General features: G+C 41.9%; 2 protein-coding genes across 4 annotated transcripts in view; both read left to right on the top strand.

Moving 5' to 3' along the window:
• dnajc6 (DnaJ (Hsp40) homolog, subfamily C, member 6) overlaps window positions 1–5414 on the top strand; it is a 33685-nt gene extending 28271 nt beyond the window's left edge. For all 3 annotated transcript variants that reach the window (XM_085774877.1, XM_085774879.1, XM_085774878.1), the window contains one exon: window positions 2754–5414. In XM_085774877.1, coding sequence (XP_085631003.1) covers window positions 2754–2855 — 102 coding nt within the window. In that variant the 3' untranslated portion in view covers window positions 2856–5414. The remainder of the gene's footprint in view (window positions 1–2753) is intronic.
• Window positions 5415–10370: 4956 nt separating this feature from the next.
• lepr (leptin receptor) overlaps window positions 10371–24613 on the top strand; it is a 45755-nt gene continuing 31512 nt past the window's right edge. Inside the window, exon 1 of the mRNA XM_085774863.1 lies at window positions 10371–10498. The gene's annotated coding sequence lies outside the window, so the exon portion shown is untranslated. The remainder of the gene's footprint in view (window positions 10499–24613) is intronic.

Genomic DNA, 24613 nt, shown 5'->3' with positions numbered 1-24613 from the left:
TTACTGTATTTCAACTTCAACAGAAAATTGTGTGTGCATCTAGTGACTCCTACTGAAAAACAGAAAACAGGTTTTCAGGTTCTTTAATCTCTTTAATTCTTTTCAATGTTAATCTAACAGACAGGTAAAAAAAAAGACTATTGTCTACACATCAATTAATATTGAAAATGAACTTCTTCACACATGATGTAAACAATGACATTAATACAACGGAAACAGCCAAAATAATCAGGACTTCAACGATGCCATATCTCATTGATCCAAAAGTGGAGCTGAGCCAGTCAGATAGAGAACTAGGATCCTGGTGAACAGAGGCAGCAGTGTCGTGAAGGTGAGTGATTATATCACCGATCGTAGCATTATACTCAGGTACAAAGGTGCAACATTCAGAACCAATGACAGCACAAGTTCCTCCCTGAGCTGCTAAAAGAAAATCCAGAGCTGCTCTGTTTTGTAGAGCCAGGAGTCTAACAGAGGCCAGTTCGCTTGACATGAGCATCAGAGCCTTACCGGTTACGTTGGCTATAACCTCTACTGCATGAGACAGGTCGGCGATTTGATCTAAAGCAGACATGACGCCGTAAATAGGAAGAAGGGGGCCGAGCGCGTTCTTGAAAGGCGACTGGTGATGCGTTCCAAAGATGTCCGAGACTCCCCGGCGTCCTCGTTTAAGAGCCGGTTTCTGGGGTAAAGAGTGAGCCACTCTCATAGCGGGGACTACGTATGCCAAGCCGCAGCGTCCCTTGTAATCCACAGGCAGGTACGGATACGCGAGGTTTCCACACACCCAGTACATCCCCACCGGGGAGGAGATGGAGCAGCTGGCAGAGCGGTGAGCCAAGGCGCTGAGGTGAGCCTGGCCTGCTGCCTCTAAACACCGCTCAGGTGCAGAATCCAAAGACTTGAATTCACCGTTGGTTTGTCCTGGACTCCATTTAAAAGTATGAAGGCAGTCCGATTCCCCTACTGGTCTCTCGCCGTTATTCTCGAGACACCAAGGGAACGGCTGAGGTACGAGAAGCACGGGAACGGGTTTGGGGGTTTTGAGGCACCGGTTACAGTTTGTATGTCCTCCGGAACAATTGAGAGGTCTCATTTTGGAGAGGCTCGGGCAGTCAGGGTGCAAGTACGACTGAGACAAGGGGACATGCAGCAGGTGGCAGGTGTCGCAGTCAGAGGCAGGCAAGGCCATCAGAGGTAAACCTTCTCCAGCTGTGTAGGGCATTAGACCGCACACATAACAGCTGGAATTAGGGTGTATGTGGTTGGCTACTTGCCACGCCATAGCCAGAAAAATATTGATATCATCCAGTCGTACATCTGGGGCTTTCCTGAGCTGTGGCGCTCCCATGACGCCTGACTCCACCCAGATTAGTGCCAGGAGATGTAGGATGAGCAGCAGCATTGTGCCAGTGGAGTCTCCAGAGCTTTTGTTTCGTGGAAGTTGCCGCCTCATTTAGACTGAGTCGAGCTGAACATCAGTGCCATCACCTGGAGCGTGGCAGTCGGTCTGTGCCTGGCAAATGCAGGAAGTGAACAAAATGACCCACAGCGGGACAACACAGCACAAATGAGCCCCTTCTTCACTGAGACTGGATATAATATAACTGTCTACTGTTTTCTCAGAAATAAAACACGAAGCCCACAAATGGACTCCTAAAAACAGCCGGTAAAATGACCTCACTTGTGGTTTGCCTGCTGAGAGAAAATTCGGAGCTCTCTCACTCCTCTATTCATCCTCTATTTTATCAGAACAAAATCAGAGGCACAGCCCAAAATACACAGGCAATCACTGGGGTGAGGTGATAGAACCACAGGATCAATAGTTTCTGAGCAATTTCAACTCAATCATTAAAACAGGGGAGACTTGGTGGCAGCTTTAGTTCAGGTGCATTTATTTATTTTAGACAACAAAAACACGAGTAAATGCAAACAAAGGCCCCTTAAAATGCAACAAAATGCAAAAACACAAGCATGCAAGTACACATAGATTCCCAGCATTTAAACACACACTGATGGTACATAACTATGTGTTGTTGTAAAGTTCAGTCACAGCTCAAAGACCTGCACTGATCAAATCAATCAAATGTCATGGTAAAGTTTTAGATCAGTTATCCCAAGGTGCTCCTCCAAAGACAAATTCAAAGCATAAAAAAGAGGAATAATGTAAAAAAATAAAACAAAAGAGAATGAATCATGGCGACAGAGGGAGATTTTTTACTGATGAAAGAAATGAGATGCGTCAACAGTGCCTGAGGACTGCGCATCTTTGCTTTTATGCAAAGGATTTAAAGTTTTTAATTAAAGAGTAGGCTACTTTGTTTTTTTTTTTATAGATTTAAATTTCAGACTATTTGCCCTTTTATGTTCCAGGTTTTTGTGAGTTTAATTTTACTTCTGTTGGTTGACTACAATCTTTTATCACTTGTTCTTTTTTATTTCTATAATGTCTCTCACCTATGTGTAATGTATTGACGTTTGTGTGTGTGTAAAAACTGAGTAAACTGACACTGCATCACATACTTGGTTGATATTACAGTATATCTTTTGAAATTTGAGAGAATGCTTCAGATTTTAACATTTTCTGACCTGGTCTGAGATGTTTAAGCTGCACTCTCTAATTTATATCCAGGTGTTTGCCAGAAGCAAAACACCTGCCCTGAATCTCTCATGTGGAAGTGAAACATTGTTTGAAGGTGGTTCTTCTCTGGGTTTAACTGCTGTGTGTTTGTTTTCCTCTACTTCCCTTGCAGGCGACGGGACAACCATATGAACAATATGCCAAGATGATTTTCATGGAACTAAATGACGCCTGGTCAGAATTTGAAAGCCAAGGACAAAAGCCCCTCTACTGAAGAAGGTGTGAATCTGTTGACTCTGTCATCTAATCCTAAAAAAAACATCTCACCATCTCTGGTCAACATACTACAGCCACACCCTACAACATCCGCCTTTATACCTGTGCTTTGACCCGTTACCTCCACACAAACACAACACAACAGCCAGTTGATCTGCAAAGGCGACGCAAGACTACAGAGCTACATTGCTCTACACTAACAGTGTAACAGAACAAATGACCCCCCCCCCCGTAGCTCCAATGTACCTACCTACTGTATGTATGTGGTGCAGCATTGTCCTTCCTTGTTGAGTGTCCTTAGCCCTGAACCAAACCACCAATCAAAGCAGAGTCACCGGGACGACTAGCAAAACAGAGAAACGTCTGATTGTGAGGAGGCAGGTCACCGAGATAAGAGAAAAACACATCAGGGAGTGAGCTGGACAAGCAGACTGTTCTAACTGGAGATTCGGAGCATCAGATTAGTCATTTACCCGCAAGATCTTTAGCTTGTGAAGCAGATTTTTCTTTGTAGTTTGTGTGATTGGCTCCACAATCAGTTCTGTCATATCAAATCCACTTTTTCATGCGATTGAATGTTCCTAGAAATGAGAGAAAGAGCAGCAGTGTGTTTTTCCACTGAACTGAACTGAAGCCAAATGTGTTATCATCCCAAAATTGGCTTATAGTACAAATTAATAATGAGTTATTGTGTAATTTAGAAATAATTATGTTGCTGGTTTTGGCAGTTACTCTGACAATATGTTTGGCTCCCGTCCCCATTAGCCTTAAGATGCAAGGATAACTTGAGATGAGAAACAAAATAAAACTGAACATGGGGTTTTTAGAGAGAAAGCTGCTTAAGTTTAGATCCCTGACTTAATATTTACATGACAAAACATAACAATGTTGTACTGTAGGAGAACCGTCTGATGTAAGCCATGTGTGTTTCTGTATTTACAGGGAATTGGGGATTGTATATTTTAGGAAGAGCACATGTAAAGTTCCAGACGTGAAGCACCTTGAGGTCTCATGCATACTCACTCGTACAGTAAATGTTTTTTTTTTTTTTACATGGGAGCTCTGTGAAAGCACAAACTGACTACACTTCACTGGGGGCAGCTTTGAAGGAAAGCCATGGCTACTTATTTATCAGTTTTACATTTGTTCATTTTTCATTTTTTGTCATTTTGTTGTTGTCATGAACTGCAGCTTACCTGTGATGAGGTAACATAAACTACTGTAAATTGTCTGATGAGCTGGAAGCATCATGTAGAAGTTCGTCAGACTGACACAAACTTCCTGCAATGCAATAAAAGACGGGATGATTTTACAGACACTGATGATTATGTCGAAGGATGAGTGAATGAATTCACTTGGATTTTATCTCTCTGCTTCATATCTCAGATTACTGACTTCACTATAATCCTTTTTTTTTTTTTAATTCTTCCATTATTTGATATCTTTTGTTTATATTTGTGCGATATTCCTGTCACAGCACTGACACTTGGTATAAATAAAACAGATATTATTTCATATCAGCTGTTTTTCAGTACCCGTAGTTGCAGGTGCTGTTGGTTGAAACCCAGAACTGATGTGAACTTGACAGATGTGATTGTTCCTCTTTATGAAGGTTTCTATCTGGTCTTTCTTCCAAGCCAGTGACAAGTGTGCAAAAAAAATTAAAATGTGTATTTATTGTTTATCAAAAGGAAAACAGAGTAAATCTGTTATTTCTGTCAGAGTTTTGAGGTCTTCACAGGAAACTTTAGGAGACGATCCTAAAACGTCTTGGTCTTTCACCCTTGTGTTACTGATAGAGCTCTACTGTGAAACCCAGTTAAGCTGTTTCATTCTGATGTTTGACCCTTGTTATCAGTTCAAAAAATGTGTCCATTTCAACAATTGTTTCAGAGATGTAGATGAAGGATGGGATGCTCTTCTAATAACCATCATAATGTCTCTTCTCTTTACTGAAGTTCATTCTTTCCCAGTTTGTCCTTCTGTGTTGAGGATGCTGACTGAATACAGACCACTGGAAAAAAAAAAAAAGGTCTTGACTGCTATAACGTGCTGTTTCTTCAACTGGTTCGAAACCCAGAACGGATCGAACAACAGGAGATTGTGTCATGACTGAAATGATCCTCCTGAGTCTCTATCTTAAAACACTGAACTCTGACCTTGAGGCTCCTGCTTTCTTTGGTGACTTACCAGACACAGGAAGTGTGTGTAGTATGTGCTTCTGTGCTCTTATTTACACTGAGGACCTACATGTGAAATAACCCTCATATGCTCCTTCGCTGACTGAATTCTCTATCTGCAATCTTACGGCTATGTTAAAAGGCTAACCTCTATATTGTAGTCAATGGATGTGTGTTGTTTGAAGTTGTGGTATGTATGAAAGTGATCAGATTTGGATACAGACTACTGTACGTTATGTGTTTGCCTGTCTGCTGTTCAAGTATTACTAAATTGTGTAAAAAAATTCTGTTCATGTGCTCCTTTTCAGTTCTGTTTACCGTTACAGGATGTACATAATGATCAAGTGCAGTGCACAAAAATAAATAGTAAACAGAAAACTCAAGCTACGAGCAGTCTGCATCAATTTTTATGTGTCTCTTTCTATATATTTTATTGAGTAGCTGTGAGGACAGTGGGTATCAAAGAGGATGTAGTCCTTTACCAGTTTCTCTTTTTGACCACTAGGGGACAGAAACACACCACATTAGCTACAATCATGCAGCATTACAGTAAATGACCATCAGTAGGACAAGTGCTCAGACCAGGCCTTGTTACAAAGTTTTGCTACATTTAACGGTTTTGGTCTCTATGGCTAATTTCCTCGTTCGTGCAGTGCAGGTGTGAATTTTTATTTAACTTGCTGTGGCAGCCGGATGAGTGTACGTGCTTGGCATGAGAAAGCATACACTGAAGCCTGGGCTTCACATGCTCCCCTCAATGCTTTTGGAGCCAACCATAATTCCAATATTTACCTAATTAGAAATACATAAGAATCACCTGTAATATACCTAAAAAGTGTCAAACAGAACAGAAGAGTCTCGGGGCAACATTCATTAACAAAGTTTCAATATCATAATTTCAAGTTTTCTCAAACTTTGATTTGTTTTTCAATTTATAGTATCATATCATATGACATACATTAATTAATTAATTTAATTTAAGGAAGGAAAATTAAAGGAAATCTGATGGAACTGCACATACTCATAAACATCTTAAAAGTAAAACATGCGCCCCATTAGACCTCACTTTTATTGTAAGAGTTAAAAGCCAGAAAACATCAGGAACCACTGGTTTAATCCAACATGTGTAACTCTATAAAGTCAAGTGAGTCTACAGCCATGTTATAACAGCTAAGACACAGCAGGGCAGCAGATGCTAACATCAGCATACTAAGTTGCTCACACTGATCCAAGATCCTCCTGTCCAAAAAAAAAAAAGAAAAGAAGAAAAAAGATTTTACCAGACTGTGCCTTTGCAGACTGTAAAAGACTATTTCAATATGCAGACAGTGCTGCTGTTCACTGCTCTGGCTACAGTCTTCTCATATGTGAGTAGTTAGAGGGTTGATAGGTTTTCCCCTGGGCCCCAGATCCGGGAAGAACAGTCCTGCAGTGTCAGTGCTCGACTATCCAGAAGGAAATTTAGGGTAATTGAAAATAACCCCCTCGATCTGTGATTCATATAGTGAAATAAGGTTACTGCTGCACTGCACTCCTCAGTTTTTCCCCCCTCTTACTCGCTCTGCTGACAGTGCTTACGTACTTCCTGTGACGGACCAAGGGCTGTTGGATGGAGACCAGCACAGGCTGATTTATTATTTTTTTCTAAGATGCACCATTATTTCATGTACATGTAAAGTTATTACATACTGAACACAGAGTTTCAAATAAACATCTTGACGCTCGAGGGTCCGCAGATGTCCTTTGGGGGTAAACTGAGGACGTCACGGGAGGCTGTTGTTTTGTTTTGAACCCAGCTCTAAGTGCCCTGCTTCTGTTATGCATTTGATGTGTTTTGCTTATTTGAACCTGTTTCTACTAATGTATTGAATGGCACTCCTGAATTCGCTGTGCACATAAATGACCTTGTAAGGTCACACAGGCCAGTGCAATAAAAGCCTGTCAGCTTCCTCCTCCGACTTCCTCGATTAGACTGATTTCTTTCCAGCGACGCTACAGACTGACAAGCTGCTCGCAAAGAGACAGCGTTAACCATGTTTTGAATAAATTCAAGCTTCACCTGGAAATCACACGCCTTGCTTTCGCAAAATGACAGACGGTGTTTAACTAGGAGAACATTGTTTTCATGTAACAGGACTGTTGCCTTGGAGAAGCTGCAAAGTTGTGAAGATGGAAACTGAATAAATAATGCCTCTCACACACTCACTCACACACTCACTCACACTGCCAAACACTACTGTCAACATAGTCATGAGAGCACTTAACCCCTAAGTGCTCCAGCGATTACCTGATAAAAGGCGTCCTGCTGAAACCTTCTGCTTCTGACTATGTTCCTCTGAAACTGAATATATCTGGAAATCAGTGCAGCTCCTCTGCTCAAGGTCAAAATATAAAAAAAATTATGTTTACAAAAAGCTAACTTTAGAGTTGTATGTGCACACCATGTACTGTTTATCTTTAAATCAGCTGACTATCTGGGAAATGTTCATGTCTCCAGAGATGCTGCTCCTCCAGGCTGGAACTGATTAGGAAAACCAGTTGATAGTTCATATTTCTGTGTCTTCTGTGCATTGTATCCCTCCATTTGTGCATATGTTTACAGAGATCCGGGCCACAAGTGTAGATTTATGGACTGGACAGAAATGAACAGGAATGAGCTGTCAGTTTATTAGGAACATCTATAAAAACCAATGCAATGTATTGTCACAGTCCATGAAGTTTATAATGTTCATTTATAATTGAGAATAGAGGAATTGGTTCATTTTGCAGGGTGCAGATTTTTTGCTACAGCCACTGAGAGACGTTTTTATTATTTAGACCTCTCTCGCTGATATGAATGGAACCAATGGGGACTAATCGGCAGTAAAGATATAGCCATTGGTGTCTTTATTAAAATTCTTTAATAAAATTAATTCAAACCTTCCAGTAGTTGTGTGGAGATATTTCAGTCTGGACCAAAATGTTGATACGGAATCAATTGTGAGACACACAAAGGCAGCCTAATTCAAAATCCATAGCTTCTGTTTTAATTTGATACCAAATATAAACATGGTTGAGTCCATATAACATGTATTTTATGTGCTCGTGTCGTTAGGTTTTTGTTTTGTCCATGACCTTTGCCCTCTCTCTGCTGTACTAATGACAACTCAAGTACACTGCATCGTCTCTAGAGATTAAAATACAGCCATTACAAATACACACATGTCATTCTCAAGGCTCTTTAACGGTGGATCTCTAATAATGTGAGTGGACACATGTGGAGCAGCTAAAAAGAAATGAATAAGCAGGTAGAGATGCTGAGGGTCAGAAAAGGAGTATAGTGTGTCACAGAGAGATTGCATACATTTACGTCAGTTGTCATAAAGTAAAGACTTACATTTTTATCTTTCTTACACTCCTGAAGATGATGGCCTTCCTTTATGAGGAAATAGTTTTGTTATTGCTGCTTTCTTTATTCCATCTTAACCACATGCACTGACATGATAGAGGGAAACATTTTGTTACATGTGATGCAATAGGAATGAGGGAGATTACTGTGGCAGTTGTGTGTGTGTGTGTGTATGTGCAAGTGTAGGAATGTGCATGTTGCATGCCAAAACTAATAGTGTGGGTGTGTGGATTTGACACAGGAAGCTGAAACAGAACATTTCACTTAGTTTCAATTTTTTTTTCAATTTCTTCATGCTTCCTGTACACAAACTTGATCATCTGAACCATATTTGGCATTATTAGAATTGTAGGCTATTACTGGAAATAATTCGCATTTGTTTTATATTTTTGCAAGACTGAAACAAGATCATACTCAGACAGAATAAATTGTAAATACTGTAGTAGGGGAGATATAAAGACTGTTTGGTGTTTAATCAGGTGTCATGTTGTACAACTTCCTGACTCTGCCATGGTCAGCAAGTACTGGCAGTTTAAAAATAGTAGGCCAGCCTCCACTTTGGGCTGGCCACTTTACAATCAAAAGCTGTTTTTAAAATAGTATGGCTGTTGTTGGGGTTTACTGTGGGGAGGTTTTGTATTACATTGTGCTACTGTATAGCTAACTTTAGCACAACTGTTTATTTATGAGCCCAGAGAAAACCTGAGTTTAGCATCAAACTTAATTGCCTGTATTCATGGAAGATGTGGAAAGCAACGCCACCTACACTTGTCTCTTATAACATCTTTTCTTTTACTGAAATTAGCATGCTAACCATCTAGCCAAGGCATGACTCATCTGCTCTGAAGACGAAGTGATGCTGCTCAGTGCTCAGGCCAGGGGGGCGCATTATGAGCTCTTGTTCGACAATCACCATTGCATTCCCAATCACATGTGGTGGCAGAGAACATTAGCCTATATAATTGACATTTTTAATTTCTCTGGCACAGTGCAAAAAGCTATATATCGTCATTTACATTTTAAATTTTAAGTTCAGGGTCTTTGTGGCTCTTTGGTTGATACTTCAAGATGATTACTCACAAATCTGAAGAAGGTGAAAAAAAATGCTTGATGGATTTTTGGATCTGGGAAAGAGTTTAATGAAGTGGAGAGACTGAACCAAAAATAATAAATTAAAATCCAAAAATAATCAACTGAAAATGCTCTGTAGAGCTGTGGAGCTAATTCTCTGAAGCTTCATCATCATGAGGAATGTTTTCATATCATACACGATCAGTGTGAATAAAAATTAGGCTATTGATTATAGCAATCTTAGGTTGTTTTTTTTTGTCTGTGTCCATAGCACAGTGGGCACTCCACCCTAAGCAACAAGGTTTATTTCTGTATTTGGAACATGTTTTTCCTCACTGATAAAGAGGTGATTGTGCCCCATATAGTTTGTTTGGACTTGGCCAAGATCAGGGTGGGTTACGGAGGGCGCTGTTGTAAAATAAAATGGGGTGACATTGAAACTCAAAGGCAGCTCCTGGCTAGAGTGCATCAGCTTTAGAGGAATTATAGGATCACATATCATTTGTCCCATACCCTACACACACGCACACACACATACAGTACACACACATGCACACAGAAAACTCCTTTGTACCTCAACCAGAGTGGAAAGTGTGCGCGGATCACTGGCAGCAGGCAGGCTTGTCACTGAGCTCTTGTTCTCTCTTAAACCACAACTACAAATATATACACATCCAGTCCATGTACACTCACACAAAAATAGATTTTGTTTTATTTGCCAAATAAAAATCTAATCCCCGTGCCATCTGCATTTCAGTGCCCACACACCTGTAGATACACAGATTAGTGCAAACACTTGTATGCAACTCCAGGCCTGAGTGGCTGGTGTGTATTCTGACACCATGCATCAGAAATAGCCTCTCATGCCCAGAGACAAACTGCTCCACATAAAACAGCCAGTCTTTTGGGACTTCAAAATATCACTTCAAATGTTCAGGATATCAGGCGGATCTTTACTTTTCATGTTACACTTGTGAAGACCTTCAAGTAAGGGGCCAGCTGGTGAGTAGGTTTTCTCAAATATTACAGCATCTCATAAGACATGAACAAAAGCAGCGAGATGGATTACAGCCAACAAGCTGAACACAATGACTCACACCTGAACCGACACACAAAAAGTTGCTAGTTTTCTGATTTTCTGGAGTTGTTGTTTGTTGTTTGTGAGGAAAAGACACTGCTGGCTCAACTGGTGTCTTGTGTCATGTTGAAACAGCCTCCCTGAATCTCTTGCTGTCTTTCTTCCTGCCTCCCTTCCTCTAATTCTTAATAGCACTCTCTTTGTTATGATCAAATATACATCTCTGCTCCTTCCTACACTGTTTCTCCACCTCCATATTTTTTGATCATTTTTTGATTTTTGATCATAACACTGTTATTGTTTTTTTTTTTTTCAAACTCAAATAGGGCATGCTGCCAGAGTGGTGCATGTCTGGCTTGGAAGCCTATAAATATCCACATGTAAAGGAAGATGGTTTTAAGTTTAGAAATGTTCTTTGTCAAATATGTCATATGTGGGATGAGGGGATCATGGATAAGTATGCAGCTGGAGTCGGGACATGTTTAGACTGGAAATGGGGGGCAACAACTGGTTTTGCTCCCTGCACACTTCAAAAACAGGCTCAAAAAGAAACACAACAGAGAAACGACAGCTTCAGGGGTTTCAACAAGTACCCCGAAGCAACATGGTAAATGGACTTGCACTTATATAGCGCTTTTCTAGTCACTAGGACCACTCAAAGCGCTTTACACTGTAATGGTCGCATTCACCCTTTCACACACATTCACACAAGCACTGTTCGCAGACAGGCTTTGGGAGATAATCATTCACACACATACACACAGGGCAGGTGCGGGTTCAGTGTCTTGCCCAAGGACACTTCGACATGCAGACAGGGGGAGCCGGGAATCGAACCACCGACCTTCCGGTTAGTGAACGACCCGCTCTACACGCTCTACCACTTGAGCCACAGCCGCCCAACATGTATACAGTAGGGTGACCAGATCCCAGATAAGTATGCAGCTGGCGTCAGGAAATGTTTAGGCTGGAAATGGAGGGCAACAACTGGTTTGGCTCCCTTCACACTTCAAAAACAGGCTCAAAAAGAAACACAACAGAGAAACGACAGCTTCAGGGGTTTCAACAAGTACCCCGAAGCAACATGTTTACAGTAGGGCGACCAGATCCCAGATAAGTATGCAGCTGGTGTCAGGAAATGTTTAGGCTGGAAATGGCAAGGCAAGGCAATTTTATTTGTATAGCCCGTTTTTACAAACAGTTTGTCTCAAAGGGCTTTACATGGCATCGTAACAACATCCTCTGTCCTTAGACCCTCACATCGACTGAGGAAAAACTCCATGGAAACCCTTTTAACAGGGAAAAATCGAGCAGGGAGAGCCGGTCAGCTCGATGGGAGGACTGGGTGGCAGACTGGTCCATGGGAAGGAAGGGGAGGCCGGTCTAACAGCAGGGGAAAGGGTGGGAGGGGGGCGATGCAGGCGGCGGCTGGTGCAGAGAGATGGAGCTCCGGTGGATCTGCGGAAACACAGAGAGAGTGCGAGACACCAAGGCCAAACTACAAAGTGCAGCAGAAAATGACAGTTCAAAAATATACTGAGGAGAGGAGAGGAGAGGAGAGGAGAGGAGAGGAGAGGAGAGGAGAGGAGAGGAGAGGAGAGGAGAGGAGAGGAGAGGAGAGGAGAGGAGAGGAGAGGAGGGAGAGGAGAGGAGAGGAGAGGAGAGGAGAGGAGAGGAGAGGAGAGGAGAGGGCTCTGTGTATGTGTCCCCAGCAGTCTAAGCCTATAGCAGCGTAGCTATAAAATGGTTCAGAGCTACCTGAACCAGCCCTAACTAAAAGCTCTGTCATAAAGGAAGGTCTTAAGTCTAGACTTAAATGTAGTTAGAGTGTCTGCCTCTTTGACCCATGGAGAGAGCTGGTTCCACAGTAAAGGAGCCCGGTAACTGAAGGCTCTACCTCCCAGTCTGTTTTTAGAGATACTGGGAGTCACTAACAGACCTGCATTCTGGGAGCGAAGTGCTCTGGTAGGACAGTAAGGAATGATTAGTTCTTTCAGATAGGTTGGAGCTTTCTCATTAAGAGCCTTATAAGTCAGCAGAATGATTTTGAAGTCTATTCTAAATCCTACAGGAAGCCAGTGGAGAGAAGCTAAGGTGGGAGAGATGTGCTCTCTCTTCCTAACTCCTGTCAAAACCCTTGCTGCGGCATTCTGGGCCAGCTGGAGACTCTTTAGAGAGTTTTTCGGACATCCTGACAGGAGAGAGTTGCAGTAGTCCAGCCTAGAAGTGATAAATGCATGTACTAGTTTCTCAGCATCACTCTGGGAGAGGATATTCCTAATCTTAGTGATACTGCGCAGATGGAAGAAGGCGGTCCTAGTCACGTGTTTTATGTGGGAGCTAAAGGAAAGGTCCTGGTCAAAAATGACTCCAAGGTTCCTCGCGGTTGTACTCGGGGTCAGGGTGATGCCATCTAGAGTAGCGATCTGATTAGAGAACGAGTCCCTGAGATGTTTAGGTCCAAACACAATAACCTCAGTTTTATCTGAATTCAGTAGCAAGAAGTTAGAGGACATCCAGGATCTAATGTCTTTCAGACAGTCTTGCAGATTGATGAGGCGGCTTCTGTCATCTGGCTCCATGGACAAGTAGAGTTGCGTATCATCCGCATAACAGTGAAAATTGATTGAGTGCTTCCGGATGATGCCACCTAATGGGAGCATGTAAAGAATGAAGAGGATTGGCCCTAAGACTGAACCCTGCGGTACACCATACGTAACTCTGCTATACTCTGAGTGGTCGTTATTAACATTAACAAATTGAAACCTGTCAGATAAGTATGACTTAAACCATTTTAGGGCAGTTCCTTTAATCCCTATTTCATGATCTAGTCTCTGCAGCAGGATGCTGTGGTCGATGGTGTCGAATGCAGCACTGAGGTCCAAAAGTACAAGAACAGAGACGAGACCTCTGTCTGAAGCTATAAGAAGATCATTAGAGACTTTGACAAGTGCTGTTTCAGTGCTATGGTGTTCTCTGAATCCAGATTGGAAAGCTTCAAAGAGCTCGTTGCTGTGCAGATGTTCATGTAGCTGCTCCAGGACAATCTTCTCAAGGATCTTAGAGATGTAAGGAAGGTTGGATATAGGCCGATAGTTGGCTAGGACATCTGGGTCAAGAGAGGGTTTTTTAAGTAAAGGGTTAAGAAACGGCCGTGCCACTGATATCTGCTTTAATGACAGCCACCTTGAAGGCCTGTGGCACGTAGCCTGTGGCTAAGGAAAGATTGATTTGGTTCAGAAAAGAAATATTAATTAAGGGGAAGACATCCTTAAGTAGTCTTGTCGGAACTGGATCCAGCAGACATGTGGCTGACTTGGAAGAAGTAATTGCAGAAGTTAAGTCTGACAGGTCGATGGGAGAGAAGCTGTTCAAGTATGTACCAAGTCTGGGAGGTGCTTCTATGGGTACTGTAATCTGTGGTCCATTACTAGCAATTTTTGTTCTAATATTAACTATCTTTTCGGTAAAGAAAGTTAGGAAGTCGTTGCTGCTGAGAGTTGGAGGGATGGATGGAGGGCAACAACTGGTTTGGCTCCCTTCACACTTCAAAAACAGGCTCAAAAAGAAACACAACAGAGAAACGACAACATCAAGCGCCCCGAAGCAACATGTTTACAGTAGGGCGACCAGATCCCAGATGTGGGGGAAAGACAATTTTTATTAGAGTGCCATGAAGGGCTTTGTGTGATCTCTGTCAACATGGACACATGACCAGCTCTCTCTCTGAACACTGGCGTATATGAGCTGTCACTCTGTCTGCGTGTATTTGTGTGAGTGAGTGGACAGTCAGGGGAGTCTCTGATCACCACATGCAGTTGGATAAGTCAGTGGTTAGTGCCAATGACTATGAATAGGGAGGCTGGTGTGTTATGTTGCATGGGTCAACAGAAGATTAGTTTATTATTGCTTAGGCTGATGACTGACAGATTGAGAGCCTGCCACCATCTCCTCTTTGTGAAGGAGACAACGCTGTAGAGCTCAATACACCCAGCTGGTCTGGATAACTCAGTGGGTTATGGTACATTGGCACTGAATCTAGATCGGGAGGCCCAGGGTTCAAATCCTTGTCAAGACCTGTATATTGCAGAAGAAGAGCTTATAACTGTCATTGCCTTCCCATTTATCAACATCATTGTAGCATGTTTTTCACTTTGTTGTGGCCTCTGTTATTAAAGATTTGTTGGGTTTCCAAAAAAATCAGCTAGGAGGGTAAGATGAAGAGGGTGACAGGCTAATCTGTGCTTCAACTGCATGCGCTGATTGATTGACATAAGGACGTCACTCATAAACCTCCATAACAAAAGCCTTCCGTCTTTTTTTCACAGACGTTAGAGTGAGACTATATAAAATCACCAGTTTTGCAGTGGTGTCTTTTGAAAACTGGAGCTAATTTTAAAGAAAGCAAATAAACCTAGAGCTAATCAAAATGTTTAATGTTTAATGTTAATGTGTGATATGGGACAAGGGATGAAAATGCTGCGCTGTCCCGAGCAAACCGGGACCCCTGGTGACCCTACAGTTAAGTGACAAAGACCTATAGAGGCCATCCTAATAGCTTCATTCCCTGTGACTGGCAGCTGATGGCTATAATACAAAACATATTTAAACCAGTACTGTGATCTTCAGCTAAATTTAAATAAGCTTGTGCCAAAACACAACTGATACATAACCACTGAGTTGCAGCATCATTAGCAGTGATTTGAACAGTCTTTTGTCACTTCCCTATCAATCATATCTATATGTATTTATTCTGTACAATAACTACCAACACATCACCTTGGGGTTATGTGCTGGTCTTCGTTTCGACGGTGTGGATTGACTGGTTGTTCTACCTGTCTGCTGGCTCTGATGTCTTATTGGATAAGTATCCTTATCTGGCGAATAAGTAAGTATCTTTTCTGTTTTAAAGCTCTTGCCTTATGTCAGTATTAGAATTGATCCTATATTTACTCCTAAAGTAAATTTGGCTCTGTGTATGAATTCTTAATAGGCCAATTTTTTTTCAGAGCAGTGAACACAGCTTTTTATGTTTAGGCTAGTGCCAGTGGCTTCTCTAAAACATTGTTAGCAGAGATCAGAGGCCCTGGCCGCAGACACATTTCAGCTGAGCCTCAGGCAGAAAACCAACCAGAGCAGCTTCGATCGACAGTCTAGTACCAGATTTTCTTAGAGGTCGAGACTCCTGTTTTTCAATCTGTGTCAGAGCTAACGGCTGTGGTTGTGTCACAGGAGGCATTTAGCAGCCCGTTTGACCATTTGCTTTATTTAAACTAGGAGGGTAAAAGGTGAGATTATGGTCACAGATGTCTCTATGGTGATGATGGCTCCTGGGCTGTTTACTCTATTGGACCTGAATTTACACAGGAGGCTTAAAGTGTTCATGTTCTTTGAACCCTATGCCATTAAAGTTGATCTTCATGCTGTAGTTACCTGTAAAGAGACTGAGGTCTAATCCTCCTACTTTTTTGGAGGGAATTTGGGAGATTTAATAACCTCAGGAGCTGTTTACATTCAGCTGAAACTTTATCCAAACTGCATTATAATATATATATTTTTCACCACATTAAACACCACCATACTTAAACGGATAGTTCAACATTTTGGCAAATTTGCCCATTGCCATAATCCCTATAGTTTTAGGAGTTTTGTTATTATCTCACAGCGTGGTGAATGTGCAGGTCACAACTTGTCCACGAGAGCGTTTTGGAGTTGTTGGATTGTGTATTTGATGAGTTTGATGAGGGAAACGAAGAAATCCCATTAGCCTCCATAGCGTAGTGTAGCCGATATCATCTGGCCCTCTGCGTTGTGTTTCGGGACTGCCCCAGGTGGGGTTCGAACCCTGGTCTCCCGCACGGCGTGCAACGATGCAAACCGTTTTGCTAAGAGATCAATGACCGCCTGGCAGCCGGGTTTGCAGTGAGTGCACCCGGACCCTCCGTTACAGTAGCTCTGAGCAGCTCGCGGCTCTGCCCTGCCGTTCTTAAAACAGCTTGCACCGACATTAAAAGGTAACAAACCTACCAACCTCCTAAGATTATGGCAATGGGCCAATTTGCCAAAATGTTGAACTATCCCTTTAAATAAAACGATTTAGAATTTCTGCCCATGAATCTTACTTTTATTCAAAAGGAAAATAATATTTCTTTATTGCATAATCATAGGAAAAGTAAAATTACATGAATATACTATGACAAAATAATTAAAAACATTTAGCAACTTTACTTATAGTGACTACAAGGCAGTGTGGGTGTTGAGGTGGGTTTTTGATTTAGTCTGTGGGTATAAAAGCAGACACTGAGTTTCGATCTTTCTGTTCTGTCAGTTTCACTTTTAATTCTTGATGGAAAAAAAACTTGTATCATGAAGTGGCTCTACCTGATTTTGCTAATTGCTATTCAGTGCTGTAACCTCCTGTAACCTGTAATCTCATCATGCATGGCTAACACACAGATAAACACAAACATTGACAGTCACATTTCATATCCTTGGACTTACTGCACTTAACCCCAATCAGCGGATGTCTTCTAATACCACGGCAATGCAGGGTCCAAGGTTTGAGGTAGCTACAGTATGAAAAGAGACTTTGTTGGACATTGCCTGAGGCTCTGCAGGTCTCACATGTGACTCTCTCTCTCCGAGTGTTTTGTGTTTGTGATTTCCACCCACTCTCTGTCTGTCAGTCAGTCTATCTGCTCCTGTGAGTCACTGGATCCAAACCATCCACAGAGCTGAGCAGCAAATCATGATGTCTGACAACACACTGCTTTACTTCACTTGTTGTTTTGTCTGTGATGATAATGATGCTTTCACCCGTGGTGACAATCTTCCTGGAAGATATACTTAGTGGAAAAAAAATATAGGCCTATACATCAGACTTTCAATGAAATGAGATTGTCCACTTTTCTTTATTTGCAATGTTGCTTACTCACCTTTTTCCATTTTGTCATTATTTGAAATGAACATCCAGGCGCTCTCTCACTGTTTTTGTTTATCTCACGCTAATTCATCCTCCCTGCGTATGTAAGTTGATTTGTGATGTGCTGTTTTTTTGGTTAGAAATGTTTGGAACACAAATGAACACATGGACGTGCACTTGCACATACAGGTTTGTGACTGAGTGCTGGATCAATGCAGTTTGTTTAACTGTTGTTTCGACTTGCATTGATGTGGCAGGAATAGTTGGAAAAAACATAATGACAGACAAACAAGACGGCCATTTTGCTTTTGAAAGCCTCACATAAAAAAATAACCCCACTGGTTGTACAAGCAGATCATGAGTTCTTGTCAAATAGCTAATGTTTGTGTACGGAGGCTTCAGTTGTTCCAGCAAATGTTTCAAAGCAAACTTATAGCTTTCTCGCTACAACATGGTGCCTGTCTGTAAAGATCTAATCAGATTTCAGGAGAAGACAGATTGAGATAGATTGAGTTTTGTTCAGAAAAACAGTTTTTCTCACTCACTCTTGACTAGCAGTAAGAAAGTAGTCTACACTGATCTACTGTATATGGGACCCACGGCCGGGATAGTAGCTGTGGAACGTGTGAATGGAGCTGAGAGTCTGGATACTGATGTGGATGATACAGACAAAGACCAGCTCTGTTTTAAATAGTTTCAAAAGGTAAAGGTGCATGAAAGCTTAAAAAAACAAAACAAAAGTCCATTAAACTTAAGAGACCTTGAAGCTGTGAAGGAGACAAGATGTACAGTGGCGTAGCTGGGCTGTATTCCACATGGGTTTTGAGGTCCAAAGGGCCCGCGTGCGCAGCGGGCCACATTGCACACACAAATAGAGGACAGAAAAAAAGCCCCCCCCCCAAAAAAAAAAAAAAAAATTAAATCATATTTTAGATGAGTGTCCTTCAGAATGATGCTGCTAAAGCTCAAAACCTCTATCAAATGATTGTACAATGTATGAACATTATCTCTGCAGCTTGGTTGATTCTGGTAAAGTGTGCTGTTACTGTTGTAACGAATGTGAGCTGGAAAGACTGAAATGTTGTTGTTGCTACAACTTTAAATAAAGTTGAAAAAAATAAATAAATAAATAAACAACAAAGGTTCGGCCGCTCCTAAAGCCAGTCCGGACCGATTTAGATGTAGCTAACACCTGTGCGCACCGCACGTAAACACACGTGAGGAAAAAAAAAAAACACTTTTTTTTTTTTTTTTTTTCTGTTAGTGGGAGACACTGATCAAGCTGTGCGTACGCACACCTCTCCGCAATATTCCATTGATAAATCACACCGGACCCAAGAATGGTGCGGACATGAACACACCTCATATTCCACCCCCAGAATGCCTCAGCACAACATGGTCAGCACGTGCATAATTAAGTAGCCATGTGCGCTCTGTGGAGCGGCAACAAAGTGACAACAAAGACAACGGGCGGAGAGTGTGACTCACCCGGAATGATGCTTCGGCGGACCTGCCCTCGCTTTTGAGGTCGGTTGTGAGAAAAATGCCTGCTGTCCAGACAACTGTGTTTTTTTAAATATAGGCCTAGCCTACTTTTTTTTTTGTTCTTCATCACACGATTGACCCAATCGTAATGAGCACCCCTGGTCTATGGGATTTACCCATAAAACAAACTTTTCACGGCAAAACAGTAAAGGTAAGAGGAAATGTACAACCATGTTTTGGTCAAGCAGTGTCTGTGTGTGCTGGACTTTGCTGGTTGTTGTCTTCTCTCTCTGCCTGCTGCTGTGCAGCCGCGGTTGCTATGTAACGTTCCAATCTTTGTAGCCCTTGAGCGGCAGCTGTGTACTGTTCTGCATAATGCACAGTAGTATATAGGGGCCAGAAATGTGGCGACTGGGTCCACACACAGGTGCTTCATGAAGTTTGATGTCTAGTTGTTTATTTGAGTAGTGTTTGGGCTGTGTTTGGGTCATAGAAACATGTTTTTTACACGTTGTAGACCAGCTTCTGTTGTTTGATTTGATGTAATAGACGTATGGATCAGCTCAAATTGGGAGGGGCCGCGCCCGCTCGTATCCCCCCTTAATATGCAACATAATGCAGTGACCCAGTCTGATGTTACACTCTGTGCTACCTGCCGCTGCGACAGAAGGCAGCCGCGGTCAACCGCGTCCCGAACCTCCCTATGACCAGCCCGCCCCTGATTTAAACCAAAAAAATAAAAAAAATTTAAAATCCTCGGCAGTGTGTGGGGGGGCCGCAGGATTTCACCACAAGAGGGCCCATGGGTTTACAAAACCCACCAACCCTACGTCATCTACGCCATGTAGAAGTATTATTGAACTAATTAATGCTATTGATGGTTATTCAATATGACCAGGCTATCATACAATAACAATGCAATAATTTGTGATGATTTTGACTTTGACTTAAACTTGGGACTTGAGTTTCGACTCTAGTTTTGGTGACTTGACTTGACCACAACACTGACTATTAATCATGTCACAGTCTTTCCCTACATACTATTATGCAGCTGCAGTTGGAGCACCTGTTGCACAAAGATGAAATTTCATCCCTTAGTCCTGAAAAAATAAAAACTAATCATCAACGGCCTTCAGGCTGAAAATGAGTGGCTCAAAGTAGGTTTCTGCTGAAAGCATCACAGTGGAAAATAAGAATAATATAGTATGTGATTCTTTGCTCCAGCCAGGGGAGTGTGACTCAAAAAGAGATGTAGTGCTTTCATTCAGGACAACACTGACAACCGTTGCCTTAATGAACACAACTGACTCTTCCCTTCCAGACTTTATGACTTCAGAGCTTTCGTTTAGAAATATAAAACAGTTTGAATGGCTCTAGGTGCCAAACAGACGCTCTTTGTGTCTGCACAGTTGATAGAAATTGGGGGGGGGGGGGTCGGATGTTATTGCCTGCTGCTTGACTGATATGAGTTGTTTCAGACTGAGTGGGCAGCTGTGGAGTTGTGCGCATTATGTAGAGATGTGAGACCCACAGTGGTTTGGAAATCCCAGATGTTGCTCCTGTGTTATTATGACACCAACGTGTTGCATTTCTGCACCTTCTGAACTCTTCCCTTTACCTCACCACCAATCACAATTCACCCAAGACATCTCTGAAACAAGTACGGTGGAAGTCCAGGTTCTTCAAATGCTTTTGCTGTTGCAAAAATACCCTTATTAATGTCAGACCCATGGTACCAAACAATATATCTGGCATCTGTAACAACACGTTCAATCTAAGTCTTTCCACATTTCTGTTGGACTCACTTTTAACAGTGCAATCTAGATAATTGTCATCTCATAATGAATTTTCTCTAATAATATATCTATAATTTTATAAATATAATTTGGTTTCATAAAGACATGAAATATTTGATAAAAACAAGATTGTGTTTATTATTGATAACACTCCATAGCTGCCATTTATCACTGGTGTTTGTGTGTTTGTGCACCTTGCAAAATGCGTCACATGCAGAGACGACCACAGATAAACTGATAATTTAACTTTTTCTGCTGAGACCTTGATGACATTTCAGCCTTGATGACCTTGATGAGAGAGATTTCCATGTCACACGCAGGGATGACTCAGTCCCAAACAGAAAAATGTGACATTATGCTTCAAATGAAGTGCTCGTTGAATCAAACAGCCTGTGTCTGACGGTTTTTGTCATCTCCGGCGAGAAAAATTTATGTCGTGAGCTTTGAAATGAGAGAGCACAGAGGTTGTGAACTTTTTTCTCGCATATTCCCATTTCTCATTTCTGACACAAGTCTTACATTTTGTGCATAAAACCGAGTGCAGCAACACAGTTTGACAGTTTGCGCTGATACTTGAACAGTTATCAGGTGTAGTCCATCTTTGTGACTGCAGGTGTTTCACCCCACATTCGTTTTGACTTTTGAGCACTTTTTCTATCAGACATTTTTTCCCATTTCTAGTTCTTCTCCAGCACCAACAATCAGGGTCACCGTCAACACTCCTGCTCTGCATATGCTGTACGTACACACTGTTTATTTTTCTGCATTTTTTTCTGTTTTAAAAACAAGAAATGAAACCTCTGAATCCTTGAAATCCCACCAAAATGAAATGCCACAATGCATTTTGTATATTTGAAAGAAGAAAAAAAAAATACTGACTGTAAAATGATTCAGCAAAACCACCAGGGAGGAACAATTTGCTGAAACTGCCCTTGATCTGTTTCTTCTAAAACCCCCAATTTATTATTTTTTATTTTTTGTTGTTTAAAGAAGCTGGGCGGTCTGACATCAGTGCTGAAACAGATAACAGACCCCTACTCAATGCCCTCACTGTGACTGTCTTTACTGTGCTGGGTAGGAGGGGATGGCTCACTAAGTTTTAAGATAAAATCTGATGACGCATAAGCTTGGCACTGGGACACCTCAGCACTTTTGTGCCTTTCAGGCTTCATTTCTAATTCTTTCCATATTTGTTTTTTAGCCTGGGAAGAAGTAGCTCCTTATAATCTTAACGCGCCTCTCAAAGGAGAAAATGAGAGGGCAGCTGTGTGAGCCCTCATCATCTCTGCTGTGTGGAATAAGTGACAGAGCACTTGAATGTGTGAGTGTATTCGTGTGTGACTCTGTGTGTGTGTGTGTGTGTGTGTGTGTGTGTGTGTGCAGAAACAAGGTTGAAATTGTATCCCAGGCAGAGGCGGTGATTGTGGTTTTATGAGTGACTCCATCATGTTGTGATGATGCCGTTATGGCAGAGCAGGGAACAAGAAGACAGTCAATACAGCACTGTCATTTCATCACATCATTGTGCGAGCACTGCTGCAGACTGCGTGCGTTTATGTCGGTGTGTGCGTACGACACAGAGAGGATAATGAAGGAAGACAAAAGAAAGAAAAAAAAGACAAAGACTGTAAGATGAAGAAACACTCATCTCATCCCTCAGGCCTTTAGCTTCAGCCTCTGATGCTAAAAAGTAACAGACAAAACCGTTCAGACGTGTCTCGAAGCTTGGCCATGCAGCACCTCCACCAGATGTTACCCACTTGCATCTGGCAGTAGTATGTGTTCTTCACTTGTTGTGCACGCACAAAGCCCGGGCTGGTGTTTGTGTCGGCTGATGAGCACTAATATGTAACTCATTAAATTAAATTACTTGCGGTTTGCTCATTGTGCATTGAGACTGTATTTAGGCACACAATCACACAATCTTCCTGGTGTCTAATAGATGCCTTGTGTTGCATTTGGATGAGAGATTCTGATCTGGGTGAGCAAATAACTAAATCTTCAAACTTATTTGACAGTTTGGCCACAGATTAAATGTTGCTTGCGCAATGTTGTTTTGTCATTTTGTTATTTGTACATTGCACTGACTCACCCGTGTTCCCTCCCTCTCTCTCTGCTTCCCTGACATTTTCTTCATCTGTTTGGCCTCTTGCTGGGCCTGATGTTTGGCAGGTGCAGCGTCTCATGTGCGGCCCTGTCTTCCTGTAATTCAGTGGATAGACACTGTGGGCAAAACAGTGGAAAAATACTGCGTCGCCTCATGAAAACACATGAAATTTAGCTAAATCTCTTGAAATGTGCTGCCAGGAAGAGATACAGATTTTCCCACCTTCAAATAGACCAAAACTTGACACTAAAATAGTCCAGTGGAAATATGTGGTGGTTTGGTTTGGTGGCTTAAAAAAAATCCTTTGCTGTTTGTTCTTTCTTCTTCTTCGCATATAAAGAATTCAAACAAACAAACCGAAAAATAAGCATCATTTTGGGAACTTACTAAACTTTGTGGCTCTCTTGTACATGCTGTGTGGGCTCTGATGATAGCACAATGCCTGTTTTCTGTCTTGTAATACAAATTCTGCTTTTTGTCTGACTTTGAACATTTGTCACAATCATCTCAAAATTGTCCACAATGTATGCATCTAGAACCAAGAAACAATTACTGTAACTTGTTTCAGCATAAAGAGGAGAGGGACACAGCCAGTATGGGTCTCTGTAAAGGGTCAAAAAAAATATCTGTCTATCAGCGACACTATTATGGCTGTAGCATGATTATTTCTTGGCTAAGTGCAGTGACTTCCTGGAATATTTCCTGGCATCTTCACATTGACGACAAAGAGTCCAGGAAAAAAGCCAATGAAATTTTACCCCAAAATCTCAAATGAGCAAATCTCACTCAGCTGTGTTGGCTGTAGTTTTACCACCTAAGCATCTATTAAGCCTCCCCTCTTTAACCTCGTCACATGACCTGCAGTCATGTGCTGTTTTGATTCTGGATCGTCACCTTCTGTCAGTGTCAAAGTGGCAGACGTCAGAAGGTTTTTTACTTTTATTGCTTTCTGGCTGATGGCCCCAAACTGATCTATGTGTTACTTCATAGATATTTGCTGCATTGAGCAGAACTCATGAGCAGTGCAGGGTCAGCTTACTGTATACTTCAGCATCTGTCGAGAGGGGACATGTGATACAGCTGTGCTCTGGAAAACACATCACTCAACACTCACTAGTTTCTGTGATGATGACCTTATAATTCATTGTAAGAGCAGATTTGATGTTAATTGTTGTGTGGGTCACGGTCTGATTGTTATTGGTGGGCAGCCTATATAGGGTAGGAACCTTTGGGGGCGCATCAGGTGTTTCCAACCGGAACAGGAAAAAACGTTTTTGACCGCTGTGCAGCATCACGGTGCTCCGTGCGGATGTGTGTGTGAGATGTGTGATTGAAAGCATTTGATGTCAAATAAATGGACTTGTTTGCATCTGAACACGAAAGCAACTGGACTCTCATTCATCCGTCATGGTAAAGTAAAACGCGTCAATTAGGTTTCCTGTTGAAATGCCTCAGTGGCTTAAAGCATTGGCTTAGCTTCTACATTCATGATATAAACAAGCACTTACACTCAAGTTGGTTACTTATGTCGCCTCAAGAAACAAAGGGTTCTGGGCTTTTTGTGGTTCATCTGGTTCATACAGCTGCTGCTCATTGTGAACACTTCTGTTGCTGTTATAGCTGCACACTTCTCTGGAATAAGGATATTCATAGTTTGACCCTGGGCAGAGGGCCAGTGAAAACCAGGATGTCCAGCTCATGGAACTTCCACAAACATGAAAACAAGGAACTA

This window comes from Trachurus japonicus, chromosome 4 (genome assembly GCF_045865225.1).
Source record: "Trachurus japonicus isolate A0001 chromosome 4, Traja_1.0".
Classification (NCBI taxonomy): Eukaryota; Metazoa; Chordata; class Actinopteri; order Carangiformes; family Carangidae; genus Trachurus; species Trachurus japonicus.
This window is presented reverse-complemented; position numbering and strand designations above follow the sequence as displayed.